Source organism: Columba livia, chromosome 7 (assembly GCF_036013475.1).
Source record: "Columba livia isolate bColLiv1 breed racing homer chromosome 7, bColLiv1.pat.W.v2, whole genome shotgun sequence".
In the NCBI taxonomy this organism is placed as follows: Eukaryota; Metazoa; Chordata; class Aves; order Columbiformes; family Columbidae; genus Columba; species Columba livia.
Genome location: NC_088608.1, coordinates 18,251,203 through 18,267,282, shown reverse-complemented (window position 1 = coordinate 18,267,282; position 16,080 = coordinate 18,251,203). Strand labels below are relative to the sequence as shown.

General features: G+C 37.3%; 1 protein-coding gene across 1 annotated transcript in view; it reads left to right on the top strand.

Annotated features, from left to right (window-relative positions):
* LOC102089035 (dipeptidyl peptidase 4) overlaps nt 1-16,080 on the top strand; it is a 41,778-nt gene that overhangs the window by 20,597 nt on the left and 5,101 nt on the right. The window contains exons 13-23 of the mRNA XM_065069654.1: nt 1,351-1,455; nt 1,561-1,628; nt 1,821-1,874; nt 2,361-2,485; nt 3,456-3,503; nt 3,899-3,997; nt 6,001-6,070; nt 7,252-7,446; nt 8,473-8,527; nt 10,567-10,666; nt 12,268-12,332. Of these exons, the coding sequence (XP_064925726.1) occupies nt 1,351-1,455; nt 1,561-1,628; nt 1,821-1,874; nt 2,361-2,485; nt 3,456-3,503; nt 3,899-3,997; nt 6,001-6,070; nt 7,252-7,446; nt 8,473-8,527; nt 10,567-10,666; nt 12,268-12,332 (984 nt within the window). The remainder of the gene's footprint in view (nt 1-1,350; nt 1,456-1,560; nt 1,629-1,820; nt 1,875-2,360; nt 2,486-3,455; nt 3,504-3,898; nt 3,998-6,000; nt 6,071-7,251; nt 7,447-8,472; nt 8,528-10,566; nt 10,667-12,267; nt 12,333-16,080) is intronic.

Genomic DNA, 16,080 nt, shown 5'->3' with positions numbered 1-16,080 from the left:
AAAATGGCACTTGACTGATAAGGGATATTTTTTATATATGACATATATGTATACACACATCTATGTATATACAGTTCATGTAAGTGCATTTACAAACTTATGTAAATTACGTATGTGTGTAAAATATAGGCATATACTTCTCTTTTTGTATATATCAATAGTGGTTTTGGGTTGGGTTGGGTTGGTTTTGTTTTTCAAGAACAGAGATGAAATTATACTTAATCTAAGAATGCTCAGAACAGCCTGTGTTACTGCATAAGGCTTCCAGGTCATGAGCTGAGTTAGAACTTGCCAGTTGAGTTCAAGGAAAGTCACACTTTGAAAAAGCAAGACTGCGATAAGGGGAAGCTAAGAAAGTATTTGCCAGGTTATTTTTTTCAAAAATATTGGTAGGGAAGAAGGAAAGAATATCTGGAGCACATGGGTTAGGGAGACTCAAGTTCTGTCATTGCTTACTGAGTGACCAGAGGTGAGTCAGTACATCTTTCTGTTTCACTTTCCATTTCAAAAATGGGTATAATATTTCAGAGGTAATTGTGTTGTGTCAGTTGTTGAATGGAGATTTAGATGTTTTCGGCAGGTGTCACAGAAATAACTTTTATTTCATTTTGCTCCGTTTCATTACTCTGTTTTTCTCTGTACCACGTGGAGCGCATCAAAAGTCAGTAGAAGGAATCCATTCATTTCCATAACTCTCAATTGATAAATGGATAGTTCTTTCATGAAAATATCATCCTGGTTTGGGTTCTCTGGCATTCTATAATCACCTACTTAGTAGCAAAATTTCCTCTTGGAAAGCAGCTTATTTTCTGTGAATAAAGGCAGACATTTTTCACTGTCAAGCTAAAAAGATAAGAGTTGAAAGAATTTGTTTACAAATACATGTTTTAAATGGGAAAACATGTATTAGCAATGTTTACACTGGTTAGAGTGTAATGCAGTGTTTACAGCTGCATGTTGGTATTGGACAGAACAAAGCAGTGACTTTAAAAGCAGTGACTTTAAAAGCAGATGCACGTATTTTTTCCTAAAATGGTAGGAAACTAGGAAGACCTATAGGATTTCAAATTCAGGGAGGGTGGCGGGGGGTGATATCAGTCATTTCCAGGGAGAATGCACAAAAAGCTCTTCTGCTTAAAGAGCAAGAAAGTATTTTAAGTGTGTTTATTTGTAGGGTAGTGGCTACAGGTTCTAGCTATTAAGTCAGCAGGCAAAACTTTACAGTATGTTCAGTGATGGATTGTTTTAAATTTAGGTTTTGATATGTCTAAACAGAAGTTTCAATACTTATCGTTTTAGGTTTGGAGTTTTGTTATTTGCTTTAATAGACATTTCTCTCTTGTGTTCAAGTTTCAGCCATCTGACCCTCACTTTGCACCTGACAACGCTACCTACTACAGAGTCATCAGCAATACGTTTGGTTACAAACACATCCATTACATAAATAGCTCACAGGTAAGTAATGAGGTTTAGGACAGTCCCTGCTGACTTGCGTTTCTCCTGGTAGTTGAGGAATTTCACATTCTACTTTTTTGCCTTCCTTTTTTCCTCCACCTCCAGGCTCCAGTACCTATCACTGAAGGAGAATGGGAAGTAATCAGCATAGAAGCTGTCACCAATAACTCTTTGTAAGTACTGTAATTAAGATATTGATTCCTATCAGGAGGACTTGTAACAGTTGCTTTAAGCAAGCAGGGAAGAAGAGGAAGGTGGTGTCATTTAATTAATTCAAAATCCGATCTAAGCATGTAAGAGAATCCTTTTAATATTGTAAGGTACTGTAAACATTTTACCAAAACCAGTATGTTTTGCTTTTATAGATACTACATTAGTAATGAAAATGGTGGAATGCCAGGAGGAAGAAATCTTTATAAGTAAGATTTTTTTTTTTTCTGCCATATGAGTAAAATAATGAAGAAGAAATGTTAAAAAAAAAGCATTGCAAAATAAAAATATTAGATGTTTATAGTCTAATGTGGGATTCTATGTAAGATACTTAATTAAAATCTATGTAGGAGTATAAACTGTAAAAAAAGCTAAAATAATTTTCTGTAAATTTAGGTAATAAAGGGAAATTGTGACAAAAAACAACCAATCTTGTAGCAGCAAACCCCTAAAGAAAACATCTGTGGGTTTTTTTGCTATGATTGTAATTCCAGTATTAAATGAACTCAAAAGTTTAAAGTCTGCTTTCTCTACTTTTTAAATCAATAGGGACTTTACTCCTGAATTTTATCATATATCATTTGGTCATCTTATTAAAAAGCATACATTTGTTTAGCATAGTATTAAAAAAAAAAAAAAAAAAAAAAAGTCTTAAAAGTCTTTCATCTCTGAAATGAAGCTCATCTACGTTGCAGAGTGCTCTTGGAAAACAGTCCAAAATCTACTAAATGTGTTAGCTGTGATCTGAATCAAGAAAGATGCCAGTATTATTCTGTGTCCTTCAGCAAAGACTCACAGTATTATCAGCTACATTGTCGTGGTGAGTATATCTGGAATTAACTGACATAAACATGACTCACTGATTAGTTGGGTGGCGAAGTTCGTTTCATCAAGATCTTGATATGCACTGCGTAACAATGTGTGGTGATATAGTTTGATAAATGCATTGGCAGAGGAAAAAACATGTTCCCTCCTAGGCTTAAAAGCTCCCTGACAAAAATTACAGGATGAAATTTGATGGTTCTGTTGGTGGACCCAAAAGAGGTGCAAAACATTCCTGTCTGCTGTGCATCTCCCCAAGAGCTGCACGGGGAGCTCTGTCTATAGAAGAATTGTAATTTGGAGGCTCAGGGAGCAAGACAAGTAGTCGGTTGGGTCAAGAGAAGTGCTCTATGTGTGGAAATAAGATTAAGGTAGGTAGTGCTGTTAAAAAAATAAAAAAAAAAAAAAATCCAATTAACATCAGTTATGCAGTGGGACTGTAGTCTGTCTCTGACCTATAAGTGCTTGTGCTAGATAGTACAAGGCATAAATTAATCAGAGAATGGAAAAGATAAAATCTTCTCTAAGATTTCCCTTAAATTGAAATGTATGTTGTTTTTTAAGATGCCAAGATCTTACTTGATCTATGGGCTAGAAGGACATACAGACAGCAGAGGGGGATTTGTTCTGTTACGTCATAAAAATGATTGGTTGAAGAGGCTGCTGTGGTCTGTGTGACAAGGCTTACCGATTTCCAAACCATGGTCCACAGTCAGCATGTAGAATTTGCTGAAGAGTAGAAGTTTAATTCTTCAGTACCTCTCAATCATGTGGTTTGCCTGCAAGGCAGTCTGAATATTTTACGGGATCCTGTGACTTAAGTTTGGGCCCTACCAACTTAAAATCCAGCTTGTGCAAACTAGACGGAAAGGAGTTTTGAGCTTCTACGAGTCACTCACTTCCAATTACTTTGAGGGTTGTATTTTGAGACAGCGTGCAAAAATGAAGGTTTCATGCTCTGTTAACAGGTCCTGGCCTGCCTGTATCTACTCTGCACAGAAGCAGTGATGATCAAGGTACAGGATTGTCTTAAAATTTAATTTGTGTTGAGCCAGAAAATTGCACTGCAAATTTCTTTAAATTTTGTTCTCATTGCTGAGTATAATAATGAAAATGTCAGTTATAAAGGGAAAGTTTAATTTCAGATAATTGCTTTTGTAATTAGTAGTTAACCAGAAGAACAAACTATATAGCTTGGCATACGTTTATTCATAGTTTATTTAACATTATTTTACGTTGTGCTAAAAAAAACAATTAGTAATGTCTGACTTATTTTCTGGATAATTGTATAGTTTTTCTGAAATTATATTTAGATTAAAAATGTGGAAACTCAGATTGAATTGTTCATCATTAAAGAGTAATGCATTTGAAAATAATGTATGTAATCTTTGACTCTAACTCTGTTATTTAGTCCTCAGATACTTAGAAAATAACACTGAACTGGAAAATTCATTGAAAGATATTCAGATGCCTTCAAAAAAATTTGGCTCCATTACTATTGGTAAATATGGTAAGTTCAAAAACATGTTTTACCTTTCTCTCCCCTTTTTACCAAGTGCTTCAAGGTCTTGTGCTGAAAAACGTGACAGAAAAGTTGGGTGTAGTTGGGTTTGTTGCAGTTATTCAGCACTTAGAAGCAAGACAAGATTTTTTTTTTTTTTACATCGACAAACATTCTGTTTATTCCTGAAATCTCAAAATATTCTTATCTAAAATACGCTTTTTCCAAAGTGTGGTATCTTGATGTTTTCACGATGAAGTGGCTTAACTCTGTTTTTCCTTGATAACGACCTAAAAAACAGAAGTCCCTAACACCATGTTAAATAAATAAATAAGATAAATTGAGGGTGGGGCACAAAACTCATAAGCATTGTTGAATTTAAATTAAGTTATAAATTCAAGTAGGTTTTAATTTACAGATACAAGTCCCTTTTGTTTGTGTTAGTAGATTGGGACAGTGGAGTGGTTGTTCAGTAATTATCAAAATATGGACACAATCTGAATGGAAAAGCTTGTGAAATCATTGAAGCTACATTTTGACAAGCTCACCTTTGACTTTGTGTAAGGGAGTATTTTGATGGAATAGTCACATTCTTAAAAGTACGTTCACGCTCCAAGACTACCTAAACCTCTTGGCTAGTGGTGCTGCTCTGAATTTGCACATCTGGGTACAGAGGCCTTCTTGGCATGGAACATCAGATAGACTGGCTGTGGTCAGCCTGGTACTCATCTAAACTGTTCTTGCTCCAGCCTTTGCTACTAGCTTTTCTCTTTATGACAAACTTCCTCTTCATAAAATGAATGAATATTCTTAACTGAATTTTATTTTACAAACTGTATTGAGTTCTGTCAGTCATTGTTAACTGATCTTTTTGATGCCTCCCTCCTTCCACTGTTACCTTATTTGTATAATAACTCTCTTTATCTTTGTGTTTTCTGTCTTATTTCTGTCACATTTTTACTAGGGCTAAAGATGAAATCTTCCAGAAAAGAGAAGGTTTAAAGATGTTCTTTATGCTATCAGTTGTATATTCATCTTTTTATTCCTCTTTGTTCTTACACCTTCATCTCTTCAGGGTAAAAGCTTTTGGGTAAGGGGAATCTATTTTTAATGTCACAAATACGAGAAATAAATCCATTTATGTAGCCCTGCTTCAAGTTCCAAGTTGGGTCACAATTCTATGTATGTTATCAAAGAAGAAATCTGCTCGTGTGACCACAGAGTGCACAGATAATGCAAAAAAAATTAAAATTAGAATTTTCATGTGTTCAATTTACATTGTTAATTTTCTCAGTGTTTGAATGTCTTGCATGTTCATACCTGGACAAATTTCTGTAAGACTTGCACTCTGGCTGTTACTGCAGTGCAGTCCATCAGCATTGCTTCATGCTTCCTTTGCAGCATCAGGTCTTTTGAAGTTCATGAGTGAACAGTCAAGATAATTGGTTTGCAGAACTTACATGGTGTGCATTTAAAATGTTCAGCTCTCAGCCAGCTTGGGTGGAAGGAGTGACGTGGATGGAACTGTATTCAATGTTGCTTGAGAAATAATAGATATTTGCATATGTTTCTGGGCTTCTTTACAAACTGCCATGCAAAGCCTATCTGGCAGGTTCAAAACATTTAAAATTTCTTTTTAGTGTTGGGGGAGAAATTTGAGTAGAGAAACACTTTTGAGCTAGTGTTAGATTTAGCACTGTAGAGACTCATCAAGTCTTACATGTAAGCTTATAATGTAATGTTGCAAGAAAGCATGGCGAGTCCCCAATTTTTTTTATTATTATTACTATTATAATTACTATAGGCATTCCAGTTCCAGACTTTCTGCTAACATAGCTCTAGAAGATTAGAAAAAAAAAATCAAATTAGCTGGGAACTTTTACCTGTATATATTAGGACAGTTCAGGTGAAACTACTTCTTTATTTTTAGGGGGTGACTCAAATGTGCTCTTGTATTAATTGCAATTATTTCACTGGAAAACTGACCTAAGTTGAACTCTTTTCACTTTTAGACCTATGGTATCAAATGATATTGCCTCCCCATTTCGATTCATCAAAGAAGTACCCTCTGCTCCTTGATGTGTGAGTCTTCAAGTTATATGGCAATGTTGTGTTAATAATCACTTTCATCTACTTCAAATGCTCTTAATAAGATCAGGAAACACATAACTGTCATGTTTTCTAATTACTTCTTGAAGTAGTTTTAAGATGGACTAAGAAAATGAGATGTATCCCAATTAATGATAGATTCCTGTGTATAAAATGATGTAATGCTTAACTGACTGTTAATTGTTAGATACGTCCTCAAATAATGTAATTTGGTAGTACTGTCATACTTTTTAGTATGCCTGTTGAATGTTTTAATAAGCAGTCAGTGTTCTGTACTTCTTAAGACTTATTTTGGCTTTGATTCTATTTTTATTGAGTTACCTGGGCCTTTGTCAGGATCACCTCTGCTTCATGGTGATCCTGATATTAGAAATTCCTTTGGAAGTGTCAGGATCCATAGCGTATAGAAACAAAGCTTGATATAGAGAATTCCTAGTCATTTTTTCTTTGCTTTGAAAACTGGGTTATAGAGTGGTAAGAGCCACTCTTCCATTTCTTGCTCTGTTGAACAGTGACTAGAGAAGTGCACTGCAAACAGAATTTTACCATTCAGGCACTCACTGAGTGTGATTTCATAGTGCTCAAGTGCTTCCAAATATTTTAAAATAAAAAGTTATAATTACAGTTCTGCTTGCTGTTCCTCAGCCTTCGTAAGAAATTGTTTGGACTACAGGGAACACCGAGGCACTAAAAATGCAGAAAAATACCTTTTTCATTTTCCTAAATGAAGGCTATTTTTTGATTTCAGGCTCTAAAATAAATCATGGGTAAATGGGATGAGATAGTTAAAAGAACATCGATTTGAAACTCAGATGACTAGATATGCCAACACAAAAAAAAATTTGGTTTGCATTTCTGATAAGCCACTTCAAGCCAAAATATTCAAAGTTTCTTATTAGAGCAGAAAGCAATAAAACAAATAAATTCCAGTCTGCTTTCTTGATTAACAGCTGGCATTTTACAAAGCATATTGCTTTTAGTGTCCAGGCAAAGCAGCAGTTTGGAGTCAGTGAGTGATGCTGTTCTTGTTTGCTCAGTTTTACATAAACTTTACTTTTCTTTAGTGGCTGGAAATAGGCATCAATACTTGTATTTCAAATGCTTGAGAATACATGAAGAGTGAATGCCTGAATTCTGTGGCACTTTTCTCCCAGCTATGCAGGACCCTGTAGTCAGAAAGTAGATTACATCTTCCGGATCAACTGGGCTACATACCTTGCAAGCACCGAGCAGATCATTGTGGCCAGCTTCGATGGCAGAGGAAGCGGCTACCAAGGGGATGAGATTATGCATGCAATAAACCGAAGACTGGGAACATACGAAGTGGAAGACCAGATAGAAGCAGCCAGGTGAGCTACAGTGAAGTAGTCAGCAACTGCTCCTTTGTTGTGCTTAGGGAAAAAAAGGTGAAGGTTATGAATAGTCATCTTGAAATTACTGTGAAAAACGTAATTAAATTCTACATTAATCTTGTATGCTGAAATGTGTCATTTATGGGCAAGTCATCATTTTATGCTTAAAAAGAGAAAAGTTAATTCTGTAATACAAATTTACCATACCTCTGTTTTTGTAGAGATGATAGTGTCACATTGGTAGAAGAGCATATGACTAAGGAACTCGGAGCTGGAAGTTTTACTCCAAGCTTTTTATGAGAGTTTCTGTTGTGGCTGAGTTATTTGCATGATTTCCTCAACCATTATGTCATAGTTTGTGTTCATCAGTTGGTTTATGGTTGTAGAATCTCCCTAAACCAAGTGATGTCAGATGTCAGTATGAATGCCTCAGAATCACAACAAAGTGATCTTACGGAGGGGATTTTTTTTTTGGATTTTAAAATATTCAGGAGTCAAAACAAATAGCGTTTTAGAGTAGTCTTTTTTTTTTTTTTTTTTTTTTAATAATGCTGACTGGATTTACGGGTCCTGTCCTTTACTGTGGCAATTTGAGTGTTGCTTCTCTTCTTTTATTGGTTGTGTGTCTGTGTGTGTTTGTTTGTTTGTTAGGGGGATGTTTGTTTTGTTGTTGTTGGGGTGTTTTTGTTGTGTGGTGGTTGGGTTTTTTTGCTGTTTGTTTGTGTTTGTTTTTTCTTTTTTAATGAAGAAAAACCAGGCAAGGCAAGTGGTGAAATCGATCCAAATACAGTACAAATGTCAGTGAGTGTGGTTCAAGGGCTTTTACAGAGCATTCTTTTTTTTTCACATATGCAGATGTTTTTCTGAATTTCTTAGAGATACATGTGCCTGAAGTTTTCCTATACAGTCACTGTGATGACATAGGAAATGTTTGTACAATAGAAAGAGGCAGACTTGATGGAAAAATAGGCATGTCTGTACAATGTGATCCATTAAACATCTAATTATTCTGTTTGCTTTTAGAAAATTTTCTGAAATGAGCTTTGTTGATAAAGACAGAATAGCTATTTGGGGTTGGGTAAGTACTCAAATATTTAAGTTTGGCTGGCTTATTATTTTAATGTAACAAGTATTTTTTGTGCTGCAGTGTGTGCGTGAGGTGCCGGGGTGCTTAATAAGGAGGCATCTCTGGTGTCATGGCACAGTCCAGTAACTGAACTGAAGCACGTTTTATAAGTGCCCATATATATTGTCCCTTTGCAAGCACTCAGGAGCTTTCGAAACAGAAATAAGGATTACTAAATGGATTTAAAACAATTTAAAGGGATACTGCCAAGTTCCTGTGTACAAGATGAACCAAGATTTTTTTTAAAAATCCAAGTATGCATTTACTGATATATTTTTATATTAGTTGGATTGCTCTGATTTGTTTTAAAAAGATATAAAATTACATATGAACCAGCTGTGTGGCATGGTTGTTGTGTTTTTACTAGTAGCTTGAAAATATCTCAATCTGCTATATTGTTGTGCTTGGCTATATTTTATTTCAGCATTACATCCAACCGGAGGCCAGATTTCTGTGACTTTGATGTGCCTTTAAAACCTGTGACAGTAGAAGGGAGTGTTCCATAGCATGTACACACCCCCTCAGCTGCAAGGCTAAGTGCGTATATGGTGTTAGCGATAACTATTTGATTCACTCCAAACATTTCTCTGTCCCGGGCTGCTATATTGCTTGTCCTGGTGTCATGGGGACTATTCTTGTGTACTCTGTTTAAGCATACTCTGATTAAGTATATGCAGGATTGTATGCACGGTCTTGAATTAAGTTGCTAGCTGAAATTTGATCACTACTGGTGACAGGTACCAGTGAATAAATTGCTTGATGGCAAGATGAAGATGGTAGTGCCTTCAGTAGCTTTTCTTCTGATGGTCTACATCTCTGTGTTGTATGAAGTCAAGTGTAGTAATATTAACTTTAGTGGAAGGGAGTTCTTTCTGCAGAAATAGAGAACTTAATGCATTCCCACCTTACACCTTATGAGCCTCTGGATGAATAGTTGAAGAACACTAGGCTGTGTATACTGAACCTGTGGGCAAACAGATTTTCTTTATCTCTTGAATTTTCAGACTGTCAGTGTCTCATTGTCAGCCTGTCACTGCATAAGTTAATTTTTTTTTGCCGTAGGTTCGGCAGTAAAATGTCTTTACTGTGACCAGGTTAGGCAACATAGTAATTAAACCCATGTATTTATAAGTACATGCATTACTTTGCAGATCTCATTGGAAGGACCCAAGTATTGAAGTTGCATAAAACGTTTAAGGGCTTTGAACTAACATACGGTTCCATTTGCCTGTAATCTGGTTTTACAACAGGAATGAGATCCAAAAATTGCTCTTCTCTTTGAATGTGGGTGGGCACATTTTCCTATGTAACCCCTTCAAACTATAGTGAGGGCAGCCATTTGGGCGGTCGTTGATATTGTTTAGGTATCTTGCTGCCTGGATGCTCAAGTGTGTCAGATATTTACTTGCTGTGTATCAGACTAGACTTGCAAGTGAATTTTCTGTGCATTGTAAGGAGTGTGTTATGCACAGTCCCTCCCACAGACTAAGCAGAAGATTCTTTGCTCCCTAGTCAGTCTTGACACTTTGGAGGGGAGTTAGCAAGTGAGCTGCTGTAGGCCTGCTCGCAGGGAGCCGTAAGTTTTCACATGCCCTGGTGCACTGCTCATCAGGCGCGTCGTGGGCCTGAGCTCTGCTTCCACCCACTCCCGCATGCAGAGGGGCCCCGGCGGTTCGGCAGTGTCTTGCTTCCTGTCTTTCGCTGCTGCCCACGGTGCCACCAAACGCCGTCATCCTCAGCTGAGTCACAGTTCAGCGGCACTCGCACCCCTTTTCCCCAGCAAGTTCTCATTCATCAGCACCACAGCTGCCATGCACACTGTTTGGTGCCTGTTTCCCCCACTGAGCAGGCTGGGAGAGATCTGACCCAAATTCAGAATTCAGTTCATTAATATGAAAAACGTTGAGCCTATAAACGTCTGATGAACCATTTAGCAGATGGGCCCCATCCTTTTCTTTCCGACTAAAATAACAGCAATGTTTTCTTCTCAGTCTTATGGGGGATATGTGACCTCCATGGTGCTTGGCTCTGGAAGCGGCGTGTTCAAGTGTGGAATAGCGGTTGCCCCCGTGTCACGTTGGCAATATTATGGTATGTGATGGCTTCCTCGTTACAAGGATTCCCATATGTCTTGCAGTGCACATGCTGCAAAGTGTTGATTCATAGTGTAGAACTTTATGCCATGTAAATGCCACTTGGTCTGTTTTTGTGAACTCATGAGTATTGCATTTCAGAATTAAACCAATTCCCTAAATCTTATTTCCCATTTTAAAAAGCCAGATTCACAACTCCAGGTATCTCTTTAAGCTTTGCTGAAGGTTAAATTATTGTAATACTTGTATTATTACTGTAACGTGTCTGTGTTTGCTTTTCAAAGCTGCCACATATTCTGAGACCAGTATTGTGTCAGAAATTAATTGCTGTTAGATTTTGCTTCTTCATGCTGCTTCACTTACAAGAATGAACTGTAAGGCTTACATGGAACTTGCATTGTAATATACTCTCTCAAAGTAACAGAATAGAATTTGAATTGCCTTAATTTTTTTTTTTTCCTTTTAGAGTGTAAAATTTTGATAAATCTAATTAATGTTAAGAATAGCTTGATGTGAGGAAAACCTGAACAAGTGAACAAGTCTGTACGTGCTTCAAGCTTATAGTGTGTAAAATTGTAGTTGCATGATGCTATAAATACAGTTTATAGAAGCCCTCCTCCCAGATTAAAAACATTATATAAGTACTGGTACAACGTGACCACATTTTGACATTTTTCTGGTTTGGATTTGTCCAAAAACATTCAAAGGAAAGCTTTCCCTGACAAACTTCTGCTAAATAAGCATAATTTACCATTCTGTGTTTAGCACAGAAGCTGTATAATAGCAATTATGTGCTCTGGCTAATTCAACAGATCAAATCATACTGCCAGGTATTAGCAATAGTCCTTTGAGGATACAGGGATGTTTTCATAATATTTTGGACGTTAATATTACAATATGGCAGAAAATATTTTTAAATTAAGATCAGGATCCCTAAAAATTCCACTTTCATTTGATTAGAGAAAGGAAAGGGCTATAAAGGCATAAAGGCATGCATACTCAACATTAAAAAAAAAAAAAAAAGGCAGTGCAATAGTGCTGAAGAAGAGTCAAATGGACATTAGAATATGGCAACAGAGCATTGATTTGTATGGCTTAAAATAAAGCAGTAAACCTTAAAAAATAAAGTAATTTCCTGAAAAATCAGTGGAAAATCAGAGGTACTTAATTTTGACTAAATATAACAGAGCCAAGCTGAATCCTAATCTACTCTTACATTTTCATGTTATAGATTTGTTTAGCAGTAAATACTTAGATAATACAGATAAGATTTTTCTCAAATGCTAGTCATTTACTGCAAGGTTTTCAGTAATTTTCTTAGGATTACTGAAAGCATAACAATAAGGTAACATTGACACAAAGAACTTTATTAATATTCAGCATTCAGGTGGCCATGGCAACAAGAATATTAAATACTCTGAATAATGATGGTTACCTACATGCCTCATTGTGGAAAACTTGCTTTCATCTTTTTTTGTCTTTTCAATTTCCAGTATGCATTCTTATTGTTTGTATCACTGGGTGAGAGATTTCTGGTAGACAGACAGACTGAAAATTAAGTAGCATATTCTGGTTTTGTTTTTTTTTTTTTAATTACAGATTCAATATACACAGAGCGATACATGGGCCTTCCTGTAGCAACTGATAATCTGGAAAACTATAATGTAAGAAAGAAATAACTTTTATTTTTTTGAAGTGTGTTTTTTCTTTTCTACGCCACTCTGTTTCTTTATGCAGTCTAGTTCCTTCCCCATGGGAAGAAAGAAGTTTATTTCTTCTTTCCAGCCATGACTGTTGCATTGTGCTTTTAGAGGCTGTAGTCTCATGTGTTTGGATTTGGATTTGCCTGAGGCAGTCACTCCTTGCTGTATGGTGTGGGTTTTCTGTTGTTTGTTGGGTGTGTTGGGTTTTTTTTGGTTTGTTGTGTTGTTTTTTGGTTTGTTGTTTTTTTTTTTTTTTTACATTGAGCTCCATTTGGCTACTTTGCAGACTGTAAAACAAGCTGTAAAAACTGTTGTATTTTAATCACCAAGAAACAAATTTGTTTTAAAATTTAATACACTCGTGGGCAAACTAGGCTTCATCTCAAACAGCATTTCCACCAAAACAAATGTATTCCAGTTCTTTCTGAAATGTAATTTAACAAAATTAATATTTTGTGAACCTTCTTGCTTTAGGAATCTGCAAGCTTTTTTCAGGGAAGGCAAAATCTCCTAAATACTGTCCTGTTAGGGTTTCCTAATAAGTCTGTCTGTACTGTGATCATACCAAACAAATTGCAGAGTGACTGAGAACCAGCAGTGTCAGGGCTGGAGTTCTAGCCTCGTCTCCACAAACACAGTGTGTCCAAGGTTTGGTCTAAAATGACTAAAGTGAGGAGATTTCCAGGTGTTCTAATGGGAGCAAAATACCTGTAGATTGTTTGTCCTCATTACAACATGTTGAATTGTTGGACTTACTCTTCTGCGTATCAGCTGCTTTTGGTTTCCTCAAGGGCTGTTTGAAGTCACAGGTATCAGGGTAGGGCAGAGCAGCCCAGGCCTTCTGTAAGGTTTTGATAAATTTCAGATCTGGGAGGAAATACAGTGGCGGCTGGAGAACTGTGAGGGATCTGAGGGGTGCTTTGTGCCCTGGTTATTGGGATGTTCAGCCGTGGTGATGCCAGAACCAAACACGGGTGTCAGAGGAAAAGAGATGGGACATTCTCTATGTTTGGGTTGGTAAGCGGGCTAGAAGACATTTTTTAATGCATCAAGACACAATCAGTATTAAACTAAGTTTCATGGGGTTGAAAACGGAGTGAGGGTTTTTGCATTGATTTAGAAGAATGGTAAAACATAAATACATACATATATGTACTGAAACATCTGTTTTGACATGTCACTATCTAGTTTTGTCAACTGCTGTATCAGATGTTCTGGTCAAAATTGAGGACAATGAGAGTGACTGCTGGCAGACTTGGTAGAGTGCCTGCCTGTTCTACCCAGTGAGCTGCTTGGGCCCAGCAGGGACTGACCAGCAGCCACCCGCCTGCCTCTTTCCCAATGTGTTTCTTTAAGGCAGTGGGAACAGTAGGAGGTCTGTGAGGTAGCAGTGTAAATAGAAGTTACTGTCGTCGTGCAGAACGAACGTTAACGCTCTGGGTGCACAAAGTCATTCACCAGCTTCACGGCACAGATGGCAACAGAGGACTGTTTAATCCTTTCAAGCCAGGAGTCGTATTTTCTTGGCATAGTATCCATTGCTGGCAATGGCCACGTTGAAACTGCCAGTACCAAAGAGCTAAAGGTTTCAAATGTGTTACTCGGCGGACTAATTGGGGAGAATGGTAGCTAGATGGAGGAGGGGTAATTACACAGATCAGATTGTCACACTTCACTGCTGCTTCTAGAGATTGGAAAATGCAATTTAATTCGTCATTTGTAGTTAGAAGCCCCAAATAATGTATTACTCTGAAATCACTTTTCTGCATAAACCTGGAGGGGCAGGGCAGCTCGAGAATGGAGTTTGTTGCTTTTCATGTAGCATCAGTGGAAGGGTTGTGGGATTTTGTTGTTGCTGAAGACCCATACTGACTTCAGCCCAGCATGTTCCTGGCTTACAGCCCCTTTCTTCAGTGTCCCAGTCCCAATAGTCAGCCTCCTGGCCCCTCTCTGCTGGTAAGAGCTGTTTTCTGAACTAAATGTTTTTTAGCAAGCAGATGCAAAGCATGTACTGAAAGCTCTCCTAACTGAAGCTGTTAAAGCATTTTTGAATGGTTAACTTTGTACTGTCAGGTTTGTATGCTACATAATATATTCTCTGTCCTACTGCATCCGCTATAATGCTGGCTTAAAAAGTGAAAGGTTGCATAAATTCTGTACTGTGTGCCCTAATTTAAAAGAAATGGTGCTGCGCACACACCTGCTTAGAGAAGATATATGCTGCCTGGTCCCTTCCTAATGTCCAGAATATTCTTAACAACTGAATATATAGTCTCAAGAAACTATATATTTTGGCAAGTGGGGTACACCCTATCTTGTTATTACTGTGACATTAAATACTCTTTCTCAAGAGTCAAATCTGAGGGATGAATCACACTCACCAAAGTTAGGCTGATTAGGTGTGATAAGTGCCTTTTAAGGTAGTTGTGAACTATTAAAAATTAGAGCTTTAAAAGAAAGGAGCAAGCATGGGTGGAGCTCCTAATATAAGTAATTGTGTGGCGATCCTAGGCTTGAATGACAGAGAAGCTGCCCGCAAAGAAATGTCTCTGATGTAAAAGACTTGAGACTAAATCAGAGCAGAGCTCTAGAGGTCAGATGCAGTAGCCATGTAAAGCAGACTGAAGAGACTGTTCAACTTGTTGAGAAGATTATTTTGCAGTTCACTCTGAATTTGATATGCCTTTGGCAAGTGTTTGAAACAGTCATAGATTTGGCAATCTTTTTCTAGCAGATTTGAAATGTTCAGTCCTTAAGAACTGCTGCATCATTAGGTTATGCAAAACAGGGTACAATTTTGTAAATATGCCATCTTGTACTGATTTGACATTTGTTCTATTATCTGAGAATATGCTAAAGGGAGAGAGACCTTCAGTTTCAGCCAAACTTTAACTTGTTTGTGGAGTGCTGATAAAATGTTGACTGCTGTGTGATCTTTAGAAAAGCCAGTTACACTCAGCAGGGTCTAATTCTCAGTCCTTGCGCACGTTGCCTATTCAGAACCTTTGTCCTGGTGGTATAACTATGAAACAGAAGGGGGAAATTAAGTTGTATTTATTTGGTGTCCACTTGAGGTTTGTTGAGCTAATAAAGCTGTTGCTTTGTGCTTTCACTGTGCCTATCTTGAGACTGCTCCTTATCTTGCAACCTTCTTTTTTTTTTTTTGGCAGAAGTACAGTGTCCCTAAAGCCTGTTGTAGGGAAGAGTCTTTTCATCTTGAGTATGGGTACAGCAAGTGAGATGTGACTTGCAAGTATAAAAAAAAAAAAAAATTGAGAAAGTATCTCGTTTGTGTGTTCCTTCTTTCTGAAGTATTTTACAAATAGCACTACTTTGTTTAATGCTTGGAGGGACAGAATAGTGACACCGTTTGTCTAAAACTGCTTTTGGAAAGTCAAGTTCTCAGAAGTGTAGCTCAGGTCAGGCTTCAACTCAAACAAAGTTTTCTGTCCCTTAAACCAACACTGATTTGCTGGAAGAAAGCTTATGGTGCCCACCTGTCAAGTTTCCCTCTGTACATGTAGCAAATGGTGCACTCAAACAATATTGCTTGGTTCCTTTTTTCTTTTCTCCCCGCTCTCCTATTGGCTGCTAAACCAGTGCTCCTCACTGAATCAAAGTCCTCTCTCCAGATTTTGGCACTCATAACTATCTGTTCTCACTCCATGACAAACTTGTTTCAATGGATAGAGTTGATTTTTCCCGTGTG